Source organism: Mobula hypostoma, chromosome 22, assembly GCF_963921235.1.
Source record: "Mobula hypostoma chromosome 22, sMobHyp1.1, whole genome shotgun sequence".
Taxonomy (NCBI): Eukaryota; Metazoa; Chordata; class Chondrichthyes; order Myliobatiformes; family Myliobatidae; genus Mobula; species Mobula hypostoma.
The window spans coordinates 46,948,429-46,971,092 of NC_086118.1; the positions used below are offsets into that span (position 1 = coordinate 46,948,429).

Below are 22,664 nucleotides of genomic sequence, written 5' to 3' on the forward strand. Positions count from 1 at the left end.
TTCAGGAAATATTTCAGAAAATAATTATAATTATTTTCGCTACAATAAGTCAGTTGAGTTTTATAGTGTGAAACATTTATAGTACATTTTTGTGAAAACAGCATTAAGAAGGTAAACTATAGTGAAGAATGGTACTGAATTCTTTAAGTATTAGAACTTAAATGTAAAAGCAAGTCAGAACATATGAAAGTTGGTGGTGCTTAAGGATATATGAACATTAAAAAAAATTAAGTTTTAAGTTTTCTGTATAATCCTGAAATGTTAGTATAATTCAACCTGACCGTTTAAAACTATAGGACATGAGCAGAATTAGGCCATTCAGCCCATTGAGACTGCTCTGCCATTCCATCATGGCTGATTTATTATCCCTCTCAACTCCATTCTCCTGCCTTCTCCCTGTAACCCAAGGGTTACCACTTTTTTTTATGCCGTAGACCCCTACCATACACCGAGGGGTCCATGGACCCCAGGTTGGTAACCCTTGTTACTAATTACAAATCTATTGACCTCCACTTTAAATATACCCAGTGAATCATATCCAAATCTCAACATACTTCAAACAAAAATGTAATAATGTACTCAAAATGCCTTTTGTATTAAGCCCCATTTCATTAAATGAAAAACAATTAGTGATTTATAAATTTTCTTCCTAATAATTTTGATGGGTTTAGGATTATTCATATCAATCATGTTAAAAAACATATGCTAAGTATTCAGTCTATCATGAACGCAATTTGAGGAATTTTCCTTGGTGGATTCTTAAGGATTTTTCAATCCAGTTTCCAAAATAATATATTAATACCTTTTTATGTGAAAATCTGATTTAACATTTACAGCTAATAATTTTGGTAGATAAGTGGTTTGAATGAATTCTGTTTTATTTCCTGTGGTAGCAAAGGGATTGCTATAACCAACTGAAATACTGATTGTCGTTGCAAATATAAAATTGTAATAATTCTAAAATAGAATGCCATTGCATTTTAGTTCCATTTTTTAAAAAAAATACTGTACATTTTATCATTTACCTGTAACCAGAATTGAAGTATATTGTATAAAATAACAATGTATGACTTTAAAATGAGAATGGTGTGCTCTGGATTAAAATGTATACACCTTAATCCTCCCTACCTAGAATTAACCTTCACTTTCCACAGTGCCACTGGAGGTTGACTAGTGTATTAAAGGGAATTTAAGGTCAAATTTATAAGCTAGTTGATTCTTCCCTTTATTTAACAAATGCTAAGAGACCAATTATATTGCACATTTTTAGCAGTTGAAGGTCTAGGGCTTCAACCATTAAAACCTGCTGATCAATTTTGTTTTGAAATTTGCTGAACAGTTCAGTAATTATCCTTCATTCTTCAGAATGCATTGACATTCATTAAAGCCATTTCTATCTGCATTGTTCTTCCTCCATGCAACGTCCATTGCTGCTTAATCTCATTTCTAATCAAATACATCCTGCGCTACGAATACCACCAAAATGGTCCTAACATTTTATTGCATTGAAAGATTATTTAATTATTCACAATAATCAATTATTAAGCCACAGGTTTGTCAGGATAAGCATTTACAAAGAAAGTTGTCTTAGTTGAAATACATTTGCCCATTTTGAAAATGTCATGTAATTAATTGAGGGTTTGAAATGTCATTTTCTCCATTAAATAGAAGTTTTGCATAATGTATTCTTCCAATTTATCTAAAAAATGAAACAAAGAGTTTAGTGAATCATTGCCTGTTGCATTTTTTTTTATTCCTCTGAACTCTGATTTAATGAAGGTATTAGTCTATTAAATAAGGATAGACTACTGACTGTGTTATAACAGCACACAGTGGAAAGCTGTGCTAACACAAAGTGATTTCTGTTAATATCACATCTGGTAATTAATGCTTAAAACTATTGCAAGCATCCAATCATCTTTGAGTATATCTTCAGACCATAATTATTTGGAATAATTTCCACAAATCTGATTTAGAATTAAAATGGGTTATTCTGATTCTAAAGTCATTTACCCTTTGCAGGAGTAACTGCTCATGTTGCTTACACTAAGCATGTAATAGTAGCTGTTTGTTTTATTCTGTCTCTGAAATTTGGGCCCACTAAGTTCAGAAGCTCAATGCAATGTAAAGCTATTACTTTCTTATGTATTTAGGGCCAGCAACCTGATGTAAATCCCCCCCCCCCATAGATTTAAAGCAATGCATGATTTGAATTAGTGATAAGATCTAGCTATGTAAATTGGAGTTCTTAACATCTGGGTTCAATAAATTGTAGCCATTAATGCACTGTACACCTGAGAACTGTTTCATTCCATAATAATCATTCCTGTGTGTCTATATATCACAGATTTATGATGCAATTTTAATCTTTTCATTTTTTATATGCAGATATGAGTGAATTGAAATTCATTAAAAGAAACTCAAAAGGGTGGGATTGATTTGCATAGTGGTTTAATATGTAAGCTATTAATTTTCTGTACCTGGATTTGATTGTAGATTGTACTTCAAGGTGAGAAATGTGAAAATCCACATGGCCAATTCCACATTGCCTTTGTTTTAAAAAAAACATATAGAAGCTATATTGAGATTAAGCACCATTGATTACGTGAAAAAGAAAATCAACCTGTGAATTATTTGCTTCCAGTCATTGGTTATTTCCAATCATTGATCCAACTTAAATTTAACAGAACTCCATCGATAAAACAATTTATTATCCAAATAGCTGAAAGTTAAGCTAAATATAGGCAGTGAGCATAATCATTCAGTAGAAAATTAAAAAGCAAATATTAGATATCAACCAGGTAATGTTCTGATACTAGTGTCTATTATCTATCCCCCTTGTGGCCAAACTTCATTATTTCAAAAAAAAGTTTGATTGACACTTGTAAAGCTCTAAATTGCTCTGAATAATGTAATTTGTATTTTAGATTTAAAAGTTTAATATAAGACTATAAGACATGAGAGCAGAATTAGGCTCTTCGTCCCATTGAGTCTGCTCCACCATTCCATCATGGTTGATTTACTATTCCTCACAACTTCATTCTCCTACCTTCTTCCCGTAACCTTTGACACCCTGACTACTCAAGAACCTATCAACCTCCACTTTAAATATACCCAATGACTTGACCTTCATAGCCATCTGTGGCAATGAATTCCACATATTCACCCCCTCTGGCTAAAGAAATTCCTGCTCATCTGTTCTAAAGGAACTTCCTTCTGTTCTGAGGCTGTGCCCTCTGATCCTAGACTCCCCCACTACTGAAAACATTATCTTCATGTTCACCCTCTCTAGGCCTTTCAATATTCAGTAGATTTCAATGCAATCTCCCTCTTCCTTTGACACTGCAGTGAGTACAGGCCCAGAGCCATCAAACATTCTTCATACGTTAACTTTTTTATTGCCATTCTTGTGAACCTCCTCTGGCCCCTCCCCTTCCCCAATACCAGCACGTCCTTTCTTATATTCTTATAGATTTCCTTTTCTACCTTTCAATGAAGTATTAACAAGATAATTAGTTATTTTAATGCTGTGTAAATTATCTCATGTTCATTATGATAAATTAATTTAGAACACATGGTCAAAATCCTAAGTCAAAAGAAATGATTAGAATTCTATTTATATTATTTTAAATCTGAAGGGATACTAAATAAAATGAAAGTAGTAGTTCATTTAGTAGTCTCTGAGTCCAGTGAGTTCCAGCTTTCAGAAAGTTAAGCACAAAAATGTTTAATGTCCAAAAAATGCTGCTTTATATATGGAAAATTAAACCAATGCCAGTCACTTAGGGTGGTCATAATTGAAATAATGCAGTATTTGGAAGAACAACAGAGAATTTGCCCCAGTGTCCTGGTGAACATGTATCCTGTAATCAAATAAATAGATTATTATTATCATATTTCTATGTGCAAATTGGCTGCTACATTTCTTACATTACAACAATGACTATGCTACAAAAAAAACTCTATCATCTGTAAAGCATTTTGGGATGTACACAGGTTGTGAAGGGTGTTTCATGTATGCCAGTCTCCATGATATTGTTGCATAAAGGCAATTACCAGAGTTTCCACACATAACTGCTGCCATGTCTGTGCATGTGCAGCCAAACATTCAAAGACTGAACTTAACCTTGAGATTCAGAAAATCTGAATCTGTCAGCTTTCTTGTTCATGGACCTCATATAGTGTCCAGTGGTAGAACCAAGCCTTGCTGAAATTGTCGACTTTTGCACAGTACTGTATTTGCCAACGTGGAGTAGAGAGTGAGTCTAAATCTGGCAGGAGCAAAGGACGTTGGGAATGGTGAGGGAGGAGCATGGCAGGAAAGGTGTGGGACAGGTGGTGGAGGAGCAGTGTCAGTTGTGGGGGTTGGCATGGGTGCAGCCAACTCCCTTCCCCTTTTCCCTATCATGATTCCCCTCTCCTTGTCCTTTTCCCGCACTCTCAGTCCACAATAGAGATGCATATCAAAATCAGTTCTATCATCACTCACATATGTCATGAAATATTTTTTGCGGCGGCAGTACAGTGCAATACATAAAGCTGCTACGGTACTATGCAAGAGTCTTATGCTCCCTAGTTGTTTATAGGTGCCAAAGACTTTTCTAAACTAGTGGAGACTCTTTGGGACATGAGTGGGTAAGTCATTTGATGCAGGATACTTGGCCTCTGGCCTGTTATTGTGACCACAGTATTATGTGCTTGTCCAATTGGCTTTCAGGTTTATATTGACCCTTAAGGTTTTAATGGTGGAGAACCAAGCAATGGTAATTTCAGCAACTTTCAAAGGGAGATGTTTAGACTCTCTGTTATTGAGCCTGCTTTTTGGAAATAGTCACTGTCTGGAATTTTTGTGGTGTAATGTTATTTGCAACATACCAAACTTGTCTGGATACAGTCTAGGTCATGCAGTATTGAGGATAGTCTGCTTTGTTTACTGGGGAGATGTGAATAGAATTTAGCAGTGTACAATGATTAGGAAACATCACCACTTCTGATTCGATAGAAGGAGTTTCACCAATGTAGCAGTTGTGGATAGTAGAGCCGAGGACTGTTTGGCGTGTTTCCCCTTCATGCCCAATACCTTTAGCTTTGGGGCTTCTTGGTGCCAAAGATGATCAAAAGCTGCCATGAGATCAAAGACAATTGCATTCATCTGTGGAACTAAGCTTGGTTCAAAGTTGTGGGGAGAATTGGTGTGGTTGGTCCTGGTGAAACCCAAGCAGGGTATTGGTGAATCACAAATACAGGAAAGTGTGCAGATGCTAGAAATCCAAAGTAACACACACAAAATGCTGGAGGGATTCAGCGGGTCAGACAGCATCTATAGAAAAGAGTAAATGGTCAACGTTTCAGGACAAGGCCCTTCTTCAGGGGTATTGGTGAGTAAGTGCCCAGTACAGCACTGTTGACCACCATTTGGCCGATGATTGACCTGAGTCTGGTTTGGGCAGTAAGTAGTTAGCTGGATTGGTCTTGTCCTGCTTTTTAAAGTACAGGACATATACAGACAATTTTCCATGTTATTGAATAGAAACCCCTTTTGTAATTTCACCGGAACTGCTTTGCTAGAGGCACGTTGTTATGGAATACAAGTCTTTAGATTCAGGTACAGATTCATTTATTTTTCACATTGACACTGAAACATACAGTGAAATGCATCATGTGCATTAACAACCAGGACTGGGATAATGTCTGGTTCTTTAGGCTTGACTACATGCAGTGCTTTGAGTCACTTGATATCATGGGGTGAATTAAATTGGATGTAGACTGCTTTTTGTTATAATTGGATCTTGGAAGGAGGTACTTTTGTGAAAACTGGTTAAGAATACTTCAGCATTGCCTTTTCATACTGGGCGCCACTGTCACTGAGAATGACAATTCTCTGGAGCTTCTTCCTCTCATTAACTGTATGGCTGACCATCTCCAACTGGAAGCGAGAGGCTTGCCAAGCTTTCAGTTCCATTGGTCATGAGATTGCTAGGCACTGTTCATTGCTTGATGATGAGCATGCATCCAATCCTTTGTGGTTGCTTGATTAGGTTGGCACCTCAGCTTTGGGTAATGCTGGCACTGCTCCCAGCATGCACTTCTGCAGTCCTCATTGATATGGGTTTGATCACTGAGTTTGGTAGTCATCGTAGAGTGAAGGATACCCTGGACCATGAGGTTACATATTATGCTGCTGCTGGTGATTTATAGTGCCTCGGGAATGCTAGGTTTTAACATGCTGAATTGTTTGTGAATCTATGCCTATTAGAATGATTTGAGTCACAATTAAGCAAAGAAGATGCAGAAGAGAATAGCAGACTGATGTTTGTGGGACAGTTCTTCCAGTTTGAACACCAGTCACCTGGACTTTGTATTCAAATTTAGGGTCTTTGTCAATGCCTAATAGCAAACAGTGTAGGCCACATGATACAAACAGTGTTCCCTAATCCATCAACATGCACAAAATGCCAGAGGAACTCAGCAGGTCAGGTGGTATCTATGGAGGGAAATTGTTCATTTCCCACCATTGATTCTATCTGACCTGCTGAGTCCCTCCAGCATTTTGAGTGTGTTGCTCAAGATTTCCAGCTTCTACAGAATCTCTTCTATATCCCTAATCCATCAATCAGATTATAAACAATTCACTCCAAGGAAACATGCATTATATTAGAGCTCTAGTACCTATATCCTTCCTAGGTTGGGCAAGTGGAGAGAAAATTGCTTAGGATGAAATTCTGCTTCCCCTCCCACCGACTTGGGAATATTAGATGTTGATGCAACTTGACAAATGGTAAAGACAGTATATTCCATTGTTCTGCACAGTTATATCCTTTATCTGATTCACATGAAACTGGTTTCTCCTAGCGGAAAAAGAAGATCCACTATTTTGCATATAGATATCATATAAATTTCCAAGAAAATTCCATTGTGTAAATATTGAATATTATTTTAATATTATTTCAGTTGTGGAGGATTAAAAGTCCAAGTAGTTTCAGCTAATCATAAACACAAGAGATTCTGCAGATGCTGAAGAATCCAGGGCAACAGGTACAAAATACTGGAGGAACTCAGCTGGTCAGGCAGCATCTATGGAGAGGAACAAACAGTCGATGTTCTGAGCCAAGACCCTTCATCAAGACAGGTTTATTTATTTCCATAGATGTGGTCTGACCTGCTGAGTTCCTCCAGCATTTTGTGTGTATTACAAAGCCTCTTCAGCTTCTGGACTTCAAATAGTTTATGTTTTATTTTATTTAGTTTTATACAGAGATACAGCTTAGATTAGGTGCTTCCTGTCCTTCGAGCCACACTGCTTGGCAACCCCTGATTTAACCTTGGCCAAGTCATGGGGAAATTTACAATGACCAATTAACCTTCTACGTGGTATGTATTTAGACTGTGGAAGGAAACCAGAGGACCAAGAGAGATGGATTTATGCTAGAAATCTGTACTTAATTGTGTGACTAGCAGACATCCCACCTCTCCTGGAAGTTCTGGGAGTCTCCCGCATATTGATAGTGGCTCCCTGACGCCCGGAAATTATATACAATATTCCAGAAATCGATTTTTTTTGAGAGGGAGAGGGAGATTAAGCATCCTGATTGGACTCTCTTCTTGCTAAGTAGAGCTATCAGTTTTCTCTGTGGGCGGGCTTTACAGGCGACCTCAAAAATAATGACAGTGTTGCTCGCTGCACTGTTTGCAACAGTGACATTTCTTTTGCCCATGGTGGGTAAAAGACACGTTGAGGTGAGTTTAACAGATGTCATTCGTTCATTAACATAGCTGATGTTATTTAAGCTAGCTGGCTAGCTGCTGAAGAGCTATTGATGTCCTACGTGATGAGGCCAAACTCCCTGTAGACTTGCTTAAAGTTGTAATAGAATAAACATGATATATATAATATAAGTACATATTTTAACGTCGCGTTTTCTGCATATACCCAACTTGGTTTACAGATTAGACAAAATCACTAAACAAAGTATTACATACACCCTCGGAGGTTGACGTGCGGGGGTGGGTATGGGGTTGCGGGGGACGGGGGTACTACCTCCCTGAAATGAGTTCTTGCAGGGTGGGATGTCTGGACTAGATATAGATTGTAAAGTGAGTAGCTTGTACACAATTTGGAGTCGAAATATGAAGCACAACATCAAAGTTTTATGGAGAATTGCAGTTCCTTTTTGGAGTAATTCTATGCACTTATCACCTTTTGAAAGGATGTACTGCATCTTGGTATAGTACTATTCATTGTCAAAGAGAGAGATTAGATCTCTCATTAAATATACTGTTTAATACATTGTTAATAACAACAGTTTCAAGTTAATATTGCTTGTTGGTTGCTCTCACTAAATGAAACAGTTAAATGATCTTGCAGGTATACTGATGCACAGCAGTGTGACATTTGTGGCATGGCTTAATGCTCATAACTAAGGCCTAAATGAAAGATTTCGTACAGACTGTTTTGAAATCTGAGCCAGCTTCGACGTTTCAGCCCAGTTTTAAATTTTGTATACGCAAAATATTTTGTTATAATTTTAAGAGATTTGAATGATTTCATTTTTACCTATGTTGAAAATTCTGTTCATTCACTTTAACCCTTTGAGCGATCCAGTTTGCAGTTTTGCATTCACTGGCACAAGAATTTATTTTACAGAGTATTAAAAGACAGAAATGCACCCAGAATACAGTTGTGACTCAGTAATCTGACATTTATATTGAATCAATTATATTTGAGACTGTTAAGTAAATGACATCTCCAAAGAAATTGGACGTAAAAAACAAATACAATTGATGTTTTCCTTTAACATTTACTTTAATTGTCTGATAAAGATGAACAAGTTGTTGGTACCCGATTTGAAATCTGTATTAGCATGCTGATAGCATGGATTCAACCTCAAATCGGTATCTACATAGAGAATTTTTACTTTTATTTTTATATTAAAAACTATCATTGGGATGAAATTAACTTAAATTTCTTAATGTGGTGGTTAAAAGAACATTTGCGAAGGTTATGTTGGCCACTTTTTTTTTACTGCCATATTGTATTGACCAATGGTGGCTTAATTTTGGTTGTCATAAACCTATGTACTGTACTGTATCTGTTTCTTTTTCGATATTTGAGTGATTTAGATCATTGAGAGGTCCAGAAGGATAAGAAGCTAATTTGGTTGCTGGATTAACTGTGAAGTAGATTGAACATGTAGGGAAAAATCTCAGACTCTACTTAGGTGAAGGATGATTTAGAGCATTTCTTCAGGAAAGAGTATAAATTATGTAATACTCAACATTAATAATCTGGAACTTGCCATAACTAGTGATATTATCTGTTAATTAATTGCCTTTAGTACATTTTTAAAATCTCTTAAAGTGAATTCTCGGCATGGAGTTTCATATAAGTGCTTTTCTTTCCATGTGTGAAATAGCAATGTTGGAATTGTCAGTGTTTTGGGGGTGGGGGGGAAGCTGAAAATAATACTGAGTTTAAAACATTGCAAAGTTATTTGAAAAAATACAGGTGTTCAGAATACTTTATTACAGTTCAAATACAAAATAGAGGCAAAATAAGTTGTAAAATGCTCTCATTTTAAAGCAGTCGGTTTATCAAGTCACTTCTGCAATTCTAGTACTCAAAGGGTTAATTTCTAAAATTAATTTTGTTTTTCTTTTTAATTTTCTTTCCTTCCCGTTTGGTTGTTACATGACTGGCCCTCTTTCATTATACACACAGGAGGTATGTACCACACTGACATGTAGCTAATTGTGCCCAGGGTGCTGCTGGTCTCTGTCTTTCAGCTGGTGGTAGAGGTGTGCTGCTTTCATTAGCGGGTGTTTGTTAGCTCTTTGCTACGTGTGAGCTTAAAGTAGCAGTACAGTGGATCTCTCTTAAATACATAAATGTAAATATAAACTTAAAGCAGAAATTGATATGCTAATTGGTCTCAAAGTAGATTATCCAAAATAATGTTGTGGTATATATATTTAAGCTCAAGACTAATATTGTTATTTTAAAGAATTACTGCATTATTTACCTTTGAACCAAACATTTCTGTAGCAAACAATAAATATCGATATCATCAGAAAAGAAGTTTGTAGAAACATTTTGCATTTAACAGTTTTCCACTGTACTGCTGCTTTGCTTTCTTTGGTGATAAATCTGTGGCCTTTGTCCTACAGGGACAGTTGCTTTTGCAGTGTCCTACTGATTTTCATATCCTAAATGTTCACACGTAAGTGGAAATCCTGGTGCCTGCAGTGGTAAAGGTAAATGGGACGTCTTGCAAGTGTGATTGAAAGCTAAAGCTTGACTCTTGAAATTTAACAAAAAATTTAATACAGTGAAATGTGAAATTTGTGTTTGTTCCATTTACCTTTGAACGAATAATGTAAAAATTAGGACGTACCAGTGAGTTAAAAGTAACTTTGAAGAAATATTTTTTCATGTTTTCAAATTTTGTGAGCTGTAGATAATGTAAAACATTTTAAATTATTTAGTTGCCAGAACTCATGATTGTTTCATATCTTCAAAATTGGTTATTCTTCTATAATTTTAGTTGTTCGGGTAGTTAATGTCATCACCTTCATAATTTGAACCATATACCATCCTGATGGGCATGTATTGTCATAATTTCAACGTCACTAGGTTAATATCCTGAAGTTCCATACCTAACACCATTACTGAATCACTTTCACCCAAAGGATTGCAGCAGGTCAAAGGGAAAGTATGCCATCACCTTAATAGTGCTGATAGATAAAGGCAATTTTAGTCTACATCCCACCCTACTCCCTCCTGTCCAGCCACGTCCCAAAAGCAGCAAAGGTTTATGAAGCACGTGCACTCAGTAACAACTGTATTAGGTACGGGATTGGAACCCAGTGTGTTCTTCTGCTCCTGTAGTCCATCCACTTCAAGGTTCAATATGTTGTGCATCCAGAGATGCTCTTCTGCTCACCATTCTTGTTATGGATGGTTATGTGAGGTACTGTTGCCTTCCTGTCAGGCCAGGCTGGCCAGTCTCTTCTGATCTGTCTCATTAACGAGGTGTTTTCACCCACAGAATTGCTGTTCACTGGATATATTTTTCTGTTTCTGTAAACTCTAGAAACTGTTATGCGCAACAGTCCCACGAGATCAGCAGTTTCTGAGATACTCAAACTATTCCATCTGGCACCAACAATCATTTCATGGTCAAAGTCACTTAGATCACATTTCTTCCCTATTCTGATGTTTGGTCTGAACAACAGCTGAACCTCTTGACCATGTCTGCATGCTTTTATGCATTGAGTTGCTGCCATGTGATTGGCTGATTAGATTATCACATTAACGACTAGGTGTGCCGGTGTACCTAATAAAGTGCCCACTGAGCGTATGTGGCAAAAGGAGAGGGATGGGACTAATTGCCTGGCTCCTGCAAAAAGCAGACACAGGCCCATTGAATTAAATAATCTCTTCATGCTGTATGATTAAGTTGCATTTGAAAACACGGAATTAAAAATTAAAATGTAATTTTGTCTTGTTTTGAATTTAACTGCATGATTTTTAATTATGTAGCAGAAGACCTCAATAATTAAGTTTATCTTTTATTCTTGATTTCTTTTCCCAGTTATTGATCAACATTACCGAATGCTTTATATTTATTATATTCAGTTAAAATGAAATAACATCATAATACGAAACGTTCCCTAACAGTTTCTGATTTATCTGTTTTGATAGTAATTATTCCAAATGATAAGAAAATCCTTTTTTTTTTAGTTTTAATTTTGGATTTAAAAATTGTAGTAATTTTTGTTGATAGTTGATGCATATTTTTCAATCCTACTGTAGAAGTTCTTGAGCCAAGTCACTGGAGTGGCCCAGTAATGACATCATTAATAAATATACCTTTTTCTGAATGATCTTATGAAGTAGGCATGGCTGTTAACTGTCCTGGAAATCAGTCTCATGCTCTGGATTCCTACATTGCCATGCCAACAAATGAATTACAATTAATTCGATTTAGTTCCATTCCATAGACCATGGATGTGTTACATGTAATTTTGTAAAATATTATGCATGCAATAGTCAGTGCCATTGTAGACATTATTAGACACTCATTCACTAGTAAATTTGAAATATTTTTTCCATTACCTCTTAAAGTCTTGCATAGTTTGATTATAGCCAGACAGTGGTGTAGTGGCATCCACACCAGACTTCAAGGCGAGTGGTCCCAGGTTGGAACCCAACCGGCTCCTTGCACGCTTTCTTTCCGTGCTGGGTTGAACATCGAGCTAACAACTCGGCCTCATAAAAAAACAGACAAATGCTAAAATAAAAATGGCATATTTGCTGCCCAATGTGCCACAAGGTGCAGAGAGAAACAAAATAAAACAGTTTAATATGTTACAAAAGTGCAATAGTTATAAACACTTATGTATATATTCACAAGTTACTGCACAGATTCCATATTTTCTCTTCTGCAAAATCGCTGATGAAAACTTGAGTATTGCAGTGAGAGGTATTTAGATCATAAGACATAGGAGCAGAATTAGACTATTTGGTCGATCAAGCCTGCCCTGCCATTTCATCATGCCTGATTTATTATCTGTCTCAACCCCATTCTCCTGGCTTCTCCCCATAACCTTTACTAATCACGAACTTATCAAACTCCACTTTAAACATATCCAATGATTTGACCTCCACTGCCGTCTGTGACAGTTAATTCCACAGATTCGCCACCCTCTGGCAAAAGAAATTCATCCTCATCTCCGGTTCTAAAGGAACATACTAGGATCAATACCCATACTTCCTGTGTTTTTTGGTCTCTCCCAAACCAATCATCTTCCCTCAATCACCCCCTTCCAACTCTTTCCCCAGCCAGCAACCCTTTACCCATTTGCTTTCATGTCCCCTGATTCCACCTGGCTGTCAAACACATGCTTCACACACACAGTATTCTATTTCCTCCCCAGTCATTCCATCTGCCCATCACCCCTTCCCTACCTGGTTCCTCTTGTCACCTTACTTATTAGACACCAGAATCTGTTGTCTCCTCGTATTACCTCCACCCTTTCCCTCCAGCTGGCTGTAACTGCTCATCAGTCCCCCTCCTCACTCAGTTCAATCTATCACTTGTCTGCTCTTGCCTCACTCTTTCCTCAACCTCTTTATACGGTCTGTCTTCCCTCTACACTCAGTCCTGATGTGGGGTTTTAACTCGAAACAGCAACTATCCCTCTGCCTTCACAGATGCTGCCTGACCTGCTGATTTTCTCCAGCAGACTGTTCTTTTTATTTTGCTCCTTGTCCCAATGACATCAATCAGCTCCATTATTCACTGAAATGAATTGATGGCTGTGTAATATTTGTGTTTTCTATACAACACTGTGATGTATTTCAGTAACACTATGCAAGGTTATGAGAAACAGTATTTCTGATTGCCTTTCAGCAAACAGTTCTGTGTTTTATTCTGGCAGCATTCTTGACTGCTTTGTGTTTTCTAACCACAGTGTTAAACTAAATATTCATATTTTAGTATAAAGAATAAAATTTAACTTTTAATATCAGTCATTTTGACTCTCTTGCAATAGCAATGCTACCTACACAGGCGATTGACATTTAGTTTTTTGAGTGACAATATACTTTAAAATTTCAATTGGAGCATGAACATGTGTTGTGGAATTATTGAGTTGCCAGTTTCAGCTATGTATTCTGCCTGGTCCCATTCCACATATGGGCTATGTCATCAGGCCTCCTGGGGTCTAGCTGGAAGCACAATTTATGGTCTTCAAACAGATATCCATTCTATTCTCCTTGTGGCAGAGACCTTTATAGGCATGTGTATGGCAGAAACATTTGTAGGGAGATATAGGAAAATATAGCTGCCCACTTCTTTAGAAATTAATGTAACTAAAAAAAAATGCTTGGTATAGAAATGACATTCGCAGTGTTGTGTACAGCATTGCAATATTAATCAAAGTTTAAAAAAAACTCTGGACTCTGATGTTAAAATTTGGATCCATAAACTTCTACATGAGGTATATTTTTACTCCCTTTGACACCGTTATTTTTAGGCTTCAATCAATAATATACTTTAGTCAAGAATGGAATGTTGACTTGTCCTTCCTTCCCCCTTTGTCACTGACTGTTTTGTATAGATGACCTGATTGCAATTTAAAAAAATCATTGTGCAGAATATCAGACCAGATCCACATTGTGCTATTTTGTACACAATGCATTGGTGTAACAGCTGTTCCACATGTCATTCAATTTTTCTGTGTAGGGTTTATTTCATACTAGTAGGTGTGCAAGAACAGATGCTCAACAGATGATCACTCAAGGAAATCAGTTTTTTTTTTAAAAAGCTCTTCATTATTTAGTGGAGAACATGTCCACCTTTCCAAAACAGCTATGCATCTACTGTAAGAAGCATTTGTGTATCTGGAAATCAATGCTGCTTTTGTGTTTTAATGCTTCAAAAACAAATCAGCCCTTTCGTGGAAGAGAAAATCTCAGCTTGTTGCTTCCCTGTTATTCAACTTGTTGTCCAGATGGTAGCGCTAGTCACCATGTACTGTTTAAAAGTAGGCATTTCCTTTGAGCAATTACAAGAAACAAGCTCTGATAAACAAATTATTTTTAATCGTCTAACTGTTTTGCATGCTTTTATGCTAGGAATAGACCAATACTCTTTGTTGAACTGCACAATGGGGGTTTTGCTGGGGAGGCTGACTAAAGCTCTTAACATTCATACCCCTTTGATTAATTCAGGAGATGATTTGTTGCATTAGAAGTTGCAATGATTCTGTTTAAACCCATGACCCAGTGGTTGTACAGTAAATTTTATACTGCAGTACAGTATTGATTTTGGTCTAGTCCTTGATAAAATGCATATCTTTTTTGAAATTACTTCACCTGAATTCAATTAACATTATCTTTAAATGAATATATAATTTTTAATGACTTATTAATCAATGCTTCCTTTTGAATTTACTTGATATAAGTTTCTCAATCTTAAATGGTCTTCTTTCAGAATATTATTGGAGTGAAGAGTGTATACAATTTTATACTGTAATGTGCCTTGCAGGAAATTGACTAAATCATCTCAATATCCACTCGAAGCTGGTTTATCTGTATCATATTCACGTCAAGGCCAATTGTATGACTTTCATAATTTCAGTAGGTGTTTTAAAGACAGAGTTAATTTTGTTTTAATTATTACTCTGGTTCAGTAGTCCTGTGTTTGTGTACTGCTTCAAGAGTGCCCCTTTGAAGTTATCCAGCTGTAGAAGGTGCAACAGATTACTGTTATGGATATCAGCACGTTCTGTAATAGAAGATAGAACATTACAGTGCAGTACAGGCCCTTTGGCCCATGATGTTGTGCTGACCTTTTAACCTACTCTTATTAAGATCAAAGTATATAAGTTATCTTGAGTATATGACATCATATGTTATGTACTCAACTAAGGTATCAGCTGAGTGCTAATGAGGGATTGATTAATTGTTGCTGATGAGCTGGTATTGATTCCCCATTAGCTGCAAACAAGAAATAACTTCCTCTCTTCTCCATCTTAGTTTTTTTCCTCTTATTTATTTGGTCTTTAATGAAAACTAAATCCTGCAGTATAACTATTCCCTATTAATCATATTCAAATAGGAAATTGGCAATTATGGGTTTTGGGGAATGTGAATAATAAACCATTCAATTCTTGGTACACCTCGCCCTAAATCATCTTCAAGCTAATTTGATCATGGTAACATAAATAGAATATATTTTTCTCCTAATATTTTAAGGTGCAAACCTGATCTCTCACTTTGATATGCTCTGCAATCATCATTTTTTGTTGTCACTAATCACATTTTGATTCTTTAATCCATTCTAAGCAGTTCATAATTCATGTCTTGCCTTTCCTTATGCAGATAATGCTCATCTCATTCTGATAGCAGTACTGTAGAAGAAGCCTTGACGTACAGTATGATGTGCATCCTATCAGTGGCATGTGGTGTTGTATTTGTGTGTAAAACGTACTACTTTATTCTATGCTGCCTTCCCTAAGCATTGCCCTGTTGTGTGTCTCTCTCCAGATCTTCCACAATATTCTTCATTATTTGATCAGCTAATAGCACACTTAAATTCGTAGCTCCCAGGCACAGAAAATTAGATTTTATTTTGAATTGGAATTGATGGCAAAATTGCAGAGCATGTTGTGACTGGACAAATGATAATACTGCCTACATTTTATGGAGATGGACACAATCAAAGGCTCTGCTGTGCCTCAGGCTTAATGAGATACTTGTGAACCTTTTGCATTTTCTCTTTTATTTTCTTCCTTCCAAACACACATTTGTCAAACTACAGGTGGAAGAGTGAAAACGTGGAAACGCCGTTGGTTCATTCTGACTGACAACTGCTTGTATTACTTTGAATACACCACGGTAAGTTAGGGTATTAAGTTTTCAGAATTTTACTTATTCATTACTTGAAATTATATTCTGTTTTTATTTTCTTCAGAAATGGCTGAATATTTGGGTATTGCCTTGTGTGGTTCAATCAAGTTTTGTTTGATGCTTGTACAGGTATTAACCATGAAAATGTAATCTAACACAAGGTTTTGAATCACCTCCAAATCTCACTGAGGTCAACTGAAATGTGAAGCAACTGCCACCAAAATAGTCGTAATAGTTGAAAAAGCTTTTTTACTGTTTCTCAGTATTCTCTTCCCAGAAAGGATTGATTCATGCTAGTTTAGGCAATATTCACTGAAGTGGCTATTGCTTTAAGGTGAGTATAAAACGTAGGCAATGTAAGGCCATGAGACACATGAACATAATTAGGCAATTTGGCTCATTGAGTCTGCTCCACTGTACCATCATAGTTGGATGTAGGGAAGGCATGCAGTATGCCGCCAAGTACACATTTGCAACCATTACCTTGCCTTAACAAATTCCTGATTTTAAAAAGAGACTTGGAACAAAGGGTTGACATTTCAGACTGAGGTCCTTCATCAGGACTGGAAAGGAATGGAGAAGAAGCCAGAATAAGAAGATGGGGGAAGGAGGAAGGAGTCCAAGCTAGAATGTGATAGGTGAGGTCATATGAGGGTAAGGTGAGTGGGGGAGGGGGTGAAGTGAGAAATTGGGAGGTGCTGGGTGGAAAAGGTACAAAGGTCTGAAGAAAGGCGGCACAGTAGAAAGTTGTTGGCACAATGCTTTACAGTACCAACGGTCTGGGTTCAATTCCTGCATCTGCCTGTAAAGAGTTTTTATATTCTCCCTGTGACCACATGGGTTTCCTCCAGGTGCTCTGGTTTCCTCCCACATTACAAAGATGTACTGGTTGGTAGGTTAATTGGGCATTGTAAGTTGTCCTGTGATTAGGCTAGAATTAAATTTGGGGGACTGTTGGGTGGCATGGCTTGAATCTCAATTAATGAATAAATTTTGCTGCTGATACAAAGATTGGAGGTGTAGTAGACAGTGAGGAAGGTTTTCAGAGCCTGCAGAGGGACTTGGACCAGCTGGAAAAATGGGCTGAAAAATGGCAGATGGAGTTTAATACTGACAAGTGTGAGGTATTGCACGTTGGAAGGACAAACCAACGTAGAACATACAGGGTTAATGGTAAGGCACTGAGGAGTGCAGTGGAACAGAGGAATCTGGGAATACAGATACAAAATTCCCTAAAAGTGTCGTCACAGGTAGATAGGGTCGTAAAGAGAGCTTTTGGTACATTGGCCTTTATTAATCAAAGTATTGAGTATAAGAGCTGGAATGTTATGATGAGGTTGTATAAAGCATTGGTGAGGCCGAATCTGGAGTATTGTGTTCAGTTTTGGTCACCAAATTACAGGAAGGATATAAATAAGGTTGAAAGAGTGCAGAGAAGGTTTACAAGGATGTTGCTGGGACTTGAGAAACTCAGTTACAGCGAAAGGTTGAATAGGTTAGGACTTTATTCCTTGGAGCGTAGAAGAATGAGGGGAGATTTGATAGAGGTATTTAAAATTATGATGGGTATAGATAGAGTGAATGCAAGCAGGCTTTTTCCACTGAGGCAAGGAAAGAAAAAAACCAGAGGACATGGGTTAAGGGTGAGGGGGGAAACGTTTAAAGGGAACATTAGGGGGGGCTTCTTCACACAGAGAGTGGTGGGGATATGGAATGAGCTGCCAGACGAGGTGGTAAATGCGGGTTCTTTTTTAACATTTAAGAATAAATTGGACAGATACATGGATGGGAGGTGTATGGAGGGATATGGTCCGTGTGCGGGTCAGTGGGACTAGGCAGAAAATGGTTCGGCACAGCCAAGAAGGGCCAAAGGGCCTGTTTATGTGCTGTAGTTTCTATGGTTCTATGGTTCTAAATAGAATACCAATGCAAATTGCTTTTGTATTTTCAATTTATTTTGTATCTGTCACCGATTTTTATTTGGACTACTTTTATGGATGCTTTTGCACTTGGCAATTCTACATGCTGTGAAATAAAAATTGCTGTAATCGGATCCAGAACTTGGTTACCTAAATTTAAATTTAGTGCAGAGAAGTTTATGATGCTGATAATGTCAATAAAGAATTAGCAATTATTCTTTTTCTCTCCTTAAGGTGCATGTTCTGATTTGGGTTGCAGCTAATTTTTCTCTAGTCAGCTGTTATTGCTTACCAAATGCCTTTTAATATTGTTACACTTGACAATGATGAGGTGGATGTTAACCATGACCATTGGCGGGTGGAACCCCTGCGCCATTGCACAGGAGATGGTCAGTACTGAATGGTGCCAGGGACTTTGCACTGATTATTATGCAGGAGTTTTGTGCCTTCACAGTGGAGTTGAGTTGGAAATATTGTCCTTAGCTGGTATGGGTAAGATGTTTGGTAGAAGATGTTCTTGCACATAAATCAAAGCAAGATAGCAGGCAGGTGCAGCTAATAGTTACTAACAGATGTTGGCTTTTCTTGCCGATTGTTGGATTTTAAAAATAGACAAGAGTTATTACAATGTGTTGGTGATGTGGTGACGCTGCAAATGAAATATTGTATTGTTTTGGTTATCTTTGTAAAGAACAGATGTACTGGCATTAAAGAAAGTCTTAAAGTTATTCACTAGACCAATCACTGAAATGAGGAAGTTAACCTATTAAGAGCAGCAAAAAAAAAAGTAAACCTGTGTTCTTTTGAATTTGGAAGAGGGGTGATTCATAGGAGGAGTGACAGAGTAGATGTTGAGATGTTTCCACTGATAGAATTTGGAGTGAGAACACATAGAAGGCCAATCATTTTTAAAACCATTGGAACCAACACCAAAGACAAGGTGAAACCTGGGGCAGATCAGCTTTGATCATACAGAGGGGTTGAGTGGAATATTAATCCTAATTTCTTAAATGCCTCTGCTTAAAGGTCCTTGGTATATGTAAAACCCTTCTTTATGAATTTGTATGAGCTCTGCCTTGAAATGAATTGGCAAAGAGACACGGGATTGCACAGTGAAGAGCAGAATATTTCTACATTGCTCTCACCTAGTGGAGTAATGTCAAAACAGCCTTTGGTTATTCACTTTACAGAGGGATTACAACTCAGCCTCATGTCTGTAACTGCACTCTTTCAATCCCAAAGGATTTCCTGAATTGTTAGAAGTTCTGGAAAGGTTTGCAACACCCCTTGCTACTGGAGCACTCCTACTTCTGGCTCTATAAAGAAAATAGGACTTCTTAATTACTCTGACTCCTTCCTAGGAGTCATATCTAGGACCGCTCTGATTTGGAATTCTCTTCCTCTGTTTTGATCTGGCAAGAAAAAATTAAGTAGTTTAGCTGCTCAGGCCACTAACTTGCTTTTGGCTACCAGGTTAGCATTTGAACCCCATTCTGCAAATTGTAAAAAAAAAAGGACTCTGTCAGGTTAATTCTGATCACTATCTTGGGCAAGCAGGTTAAAAATCCAGATAGTAACTGTCTGGTTTCACATGATAGATTAGTTCCTTTAAAAAAAATCCTAATCATTGGTACTAAACAGTGTATTTTAATGTCAGTGCATTGGACACTGCCTTAGAAATTTATTCTAATGATTTAATTGTCATGCTCTGTCAGTTCTTAGCTGTTTCTTACATTCTTTGTAGACATTGGTGACTGATTGTTATCCATATTACGAGGGGTGATTGATAAGTTTGTGGCCTAAGGTAGAAGGAGTCAATTTTAGAAAACCTAGCACATTTATTTTTCCTACATGTACACACTTAGTCCAGCGGTCGTGAGCATATGGATCCCTTCTTTGAAGAAGTTGGCGTCTTGGACCTCCAGAAGTGGTCCACGGCAGGGGTGATTGATAAGTTTGTGGCCCAAAGTAGAAGGAGATGAGGAGAAACTTCAAACTTTTTGCATAATCACTCAATCAAAGAGTTGAACTGCATGTGCATGTAACGAGAGCTGTATAACACATCTCCTTCTACCTTAGGCCACAATCTTATCAATCACCCCTGCTGTGGACCACCTGGAGGTCCAAGATGCTCTCATTACATGCACGTGCAGTTCAACTCTGAGTGATAATGCAGAAAGTTTGAAGTTAATAACTTATCTCCTTCTACCTTAGGCTACAAACTTATCAATCACCCCTGCTGTGGAACACTTCTACAAAGAAGGGATCCGTATGCTCCACGACTGCTGGACTAAGTGTGTACATGTAGGAGGGGACTATGTTGAAAAATAAATGTGCTAGGTTTTCTAAAATTAACTCCTCCTACCTTATCAATCACCCTTCATATTATAAGCATTGAAATTTAAATAATACGAGGAGGAATCTGGCCAGAATGCTTTGCTAAGGTGAATCTGATTTAGTCCATGAGCTCCAAGTTGGCTAATATAAAGGAAATGGAATATAGCATCTTTGAACTGCATATAAAGAAGACCATATTCTTGCACTTAATCCAATATACTTATGGATCATGTATTGATAAAGATAATATGTTGAAAATAAGACAAGCGTTGATATTTATATTATGCTAATTTTTATATTAATTTTTGTGCCTTTTTCAGTAACTGATACCCTTTATTTTAAACAGTTTAGATACAGTTAATAATTTTTCATATATGTTATAGTCATTGAGTAGTTAATATTAGGGAAGTGTGTACTATTGATGTCACCTGATAGTTTTTGCAAGTTTTAATGCGATGTTGACATGAGAATTGTCTTGTGGAAATATAAGGGTTTATAAAATTTATCTACCTTCTGAGCAAAAGCTATTTTTATTTCTCATTTGTTCTTAAATACACACCACACTGCATTGGATCTCTCGCCATCAATGGTTTAGGTGGTTATCTCCTCCTCAACTTCTTGCCAAACCTCAAGGACAAATGTCACACCAGTCCAACCTATGTATTTTGACTTGCCCTTTGGTTTACAAAATATCAAAATGTTCACTGTCCTTATTTCTAAGTTTGGAAGTTAAGAAATGTTGCTAATTCCACCCCCACCATCAAAAATTGCCCTATTGGTTATATATGGAAATTGTGTATTCATAAACTTTGCCTTAAAAGATTAGTACTTTCACAGGATAAAGAACCCAGAGGAATCATTCCACTTGAAAACCTCAGCATTCGTGAAGTAGAGGATTCAAAAAAGCCAGTAAGTTGATCAGAAATTCTATCACTTTCAAAAATAGCGTCTGTTCAAATGTTTCTGACATTTTAATTCAGTATATTTCAGTGTTTGTTTAGGCATTCCTGCCAAGCATTTTGTGATATTTCAGTTCGCAACAGAAGAGAATCAGAATAAAATGTTCAGAGGATATGCAGTTCAAGTAAAACATGACGTATTATTGGGAAGAAACTTTAAACTTTAAATGATGTTGAGGTAGAATTGATTGCCAATGGCGTGGAAACCTTTAATAATAGACTAGCTGAATAATATACCTTTAATAATAGAATAATGGAATAATAAATATGGAGTCAGGAACAAGTAGCAAAATTGTTTGCTATCTGGCCTTCAGAGAAAGCAGAAAGTGGGACTAATGGGTACCTACTTACAGGGGAAGAGGGTGAATAATGTTATTCGACGAGATCATTGCTGGGACAATTGCTGTTCACAATTTACATTTGAGTTTGCATTACAGCCTGCATTGGAAATTTAGACTTTGAAATCTTCTAACACAGTTTCTAACTTTGCAGAGAATTCCAAAATGATGAGAGGATAATCAGTACTTGAGGATTTTAACAGGTTACAAAGGAACATCAGTAACCTTTTGCAGAATAAGCAAATTGTTGGATAATGTGGTTTAACATGATATAGTGCTTTTTTTATAGGATCACATATTACTTTGAAGTTGCATGTCAAGATTGTATGTAGAAGCAAAGGGATCTAAGAATGTAAATTCACTAACTGGTATGCCCCAGGTTAGCAAGGTCACAAGGAAAACTCATCCAGCCTCAGGATTTGATCATTTCTAGAGGAATGAAAGTGAAAAGTGGGGAGTCTGTGCTGACCCTGTTTTGAGGTTGTAGGTAGTTAGAATAGATGCATGGACTTGTGTGACTTTTCTCTTGAGAGGAAAGAAGCAAAAGGGGTTACTCAAAACTTTAAAACGGAAAGATTTTGATGTAGTTTCCATTTGTGGGAGAAACATTCTAGAGGTCTTCAACATAAGATAATCAATAAATCCAAAAGAAAAATCAGAAACAAGAGAAAATCTGCAGATGCCAGAAGTCCGAGCA

General features: G+C 37.1%; 1 protein-coding gene across 4 annotated transcripts in view; it reads left to right on the top strand.

Moving 5' to 3' along the window:
• The window catches only part of cyth1b (cytohesin 1b), a 252,469-nt gene that overhangs the window by 225,929 nt on the left and 3,876 nt on the right, over positions 1-22,664 (top strand). For 3 of the 4 annotated variants that reach the window (XM_063074558.1, XM_063074557.1, XM_063074559.1), the window contains exons 10-11: positions 16,324-16,402; positions 21,508-21,579. In XM_063074558.1, coding sequence (XP_062930628.1) covers positions 16,324-16,402; positions 21,508-21,579 — 151 coding nt within the window. The remainder of the gene's footprint in view (positions 1-16,323; positions 16,403-21,507; positions 21,580-22,664) is intronic. The other variant, XM_063074556.1, reaches the window with a different exon arrangement.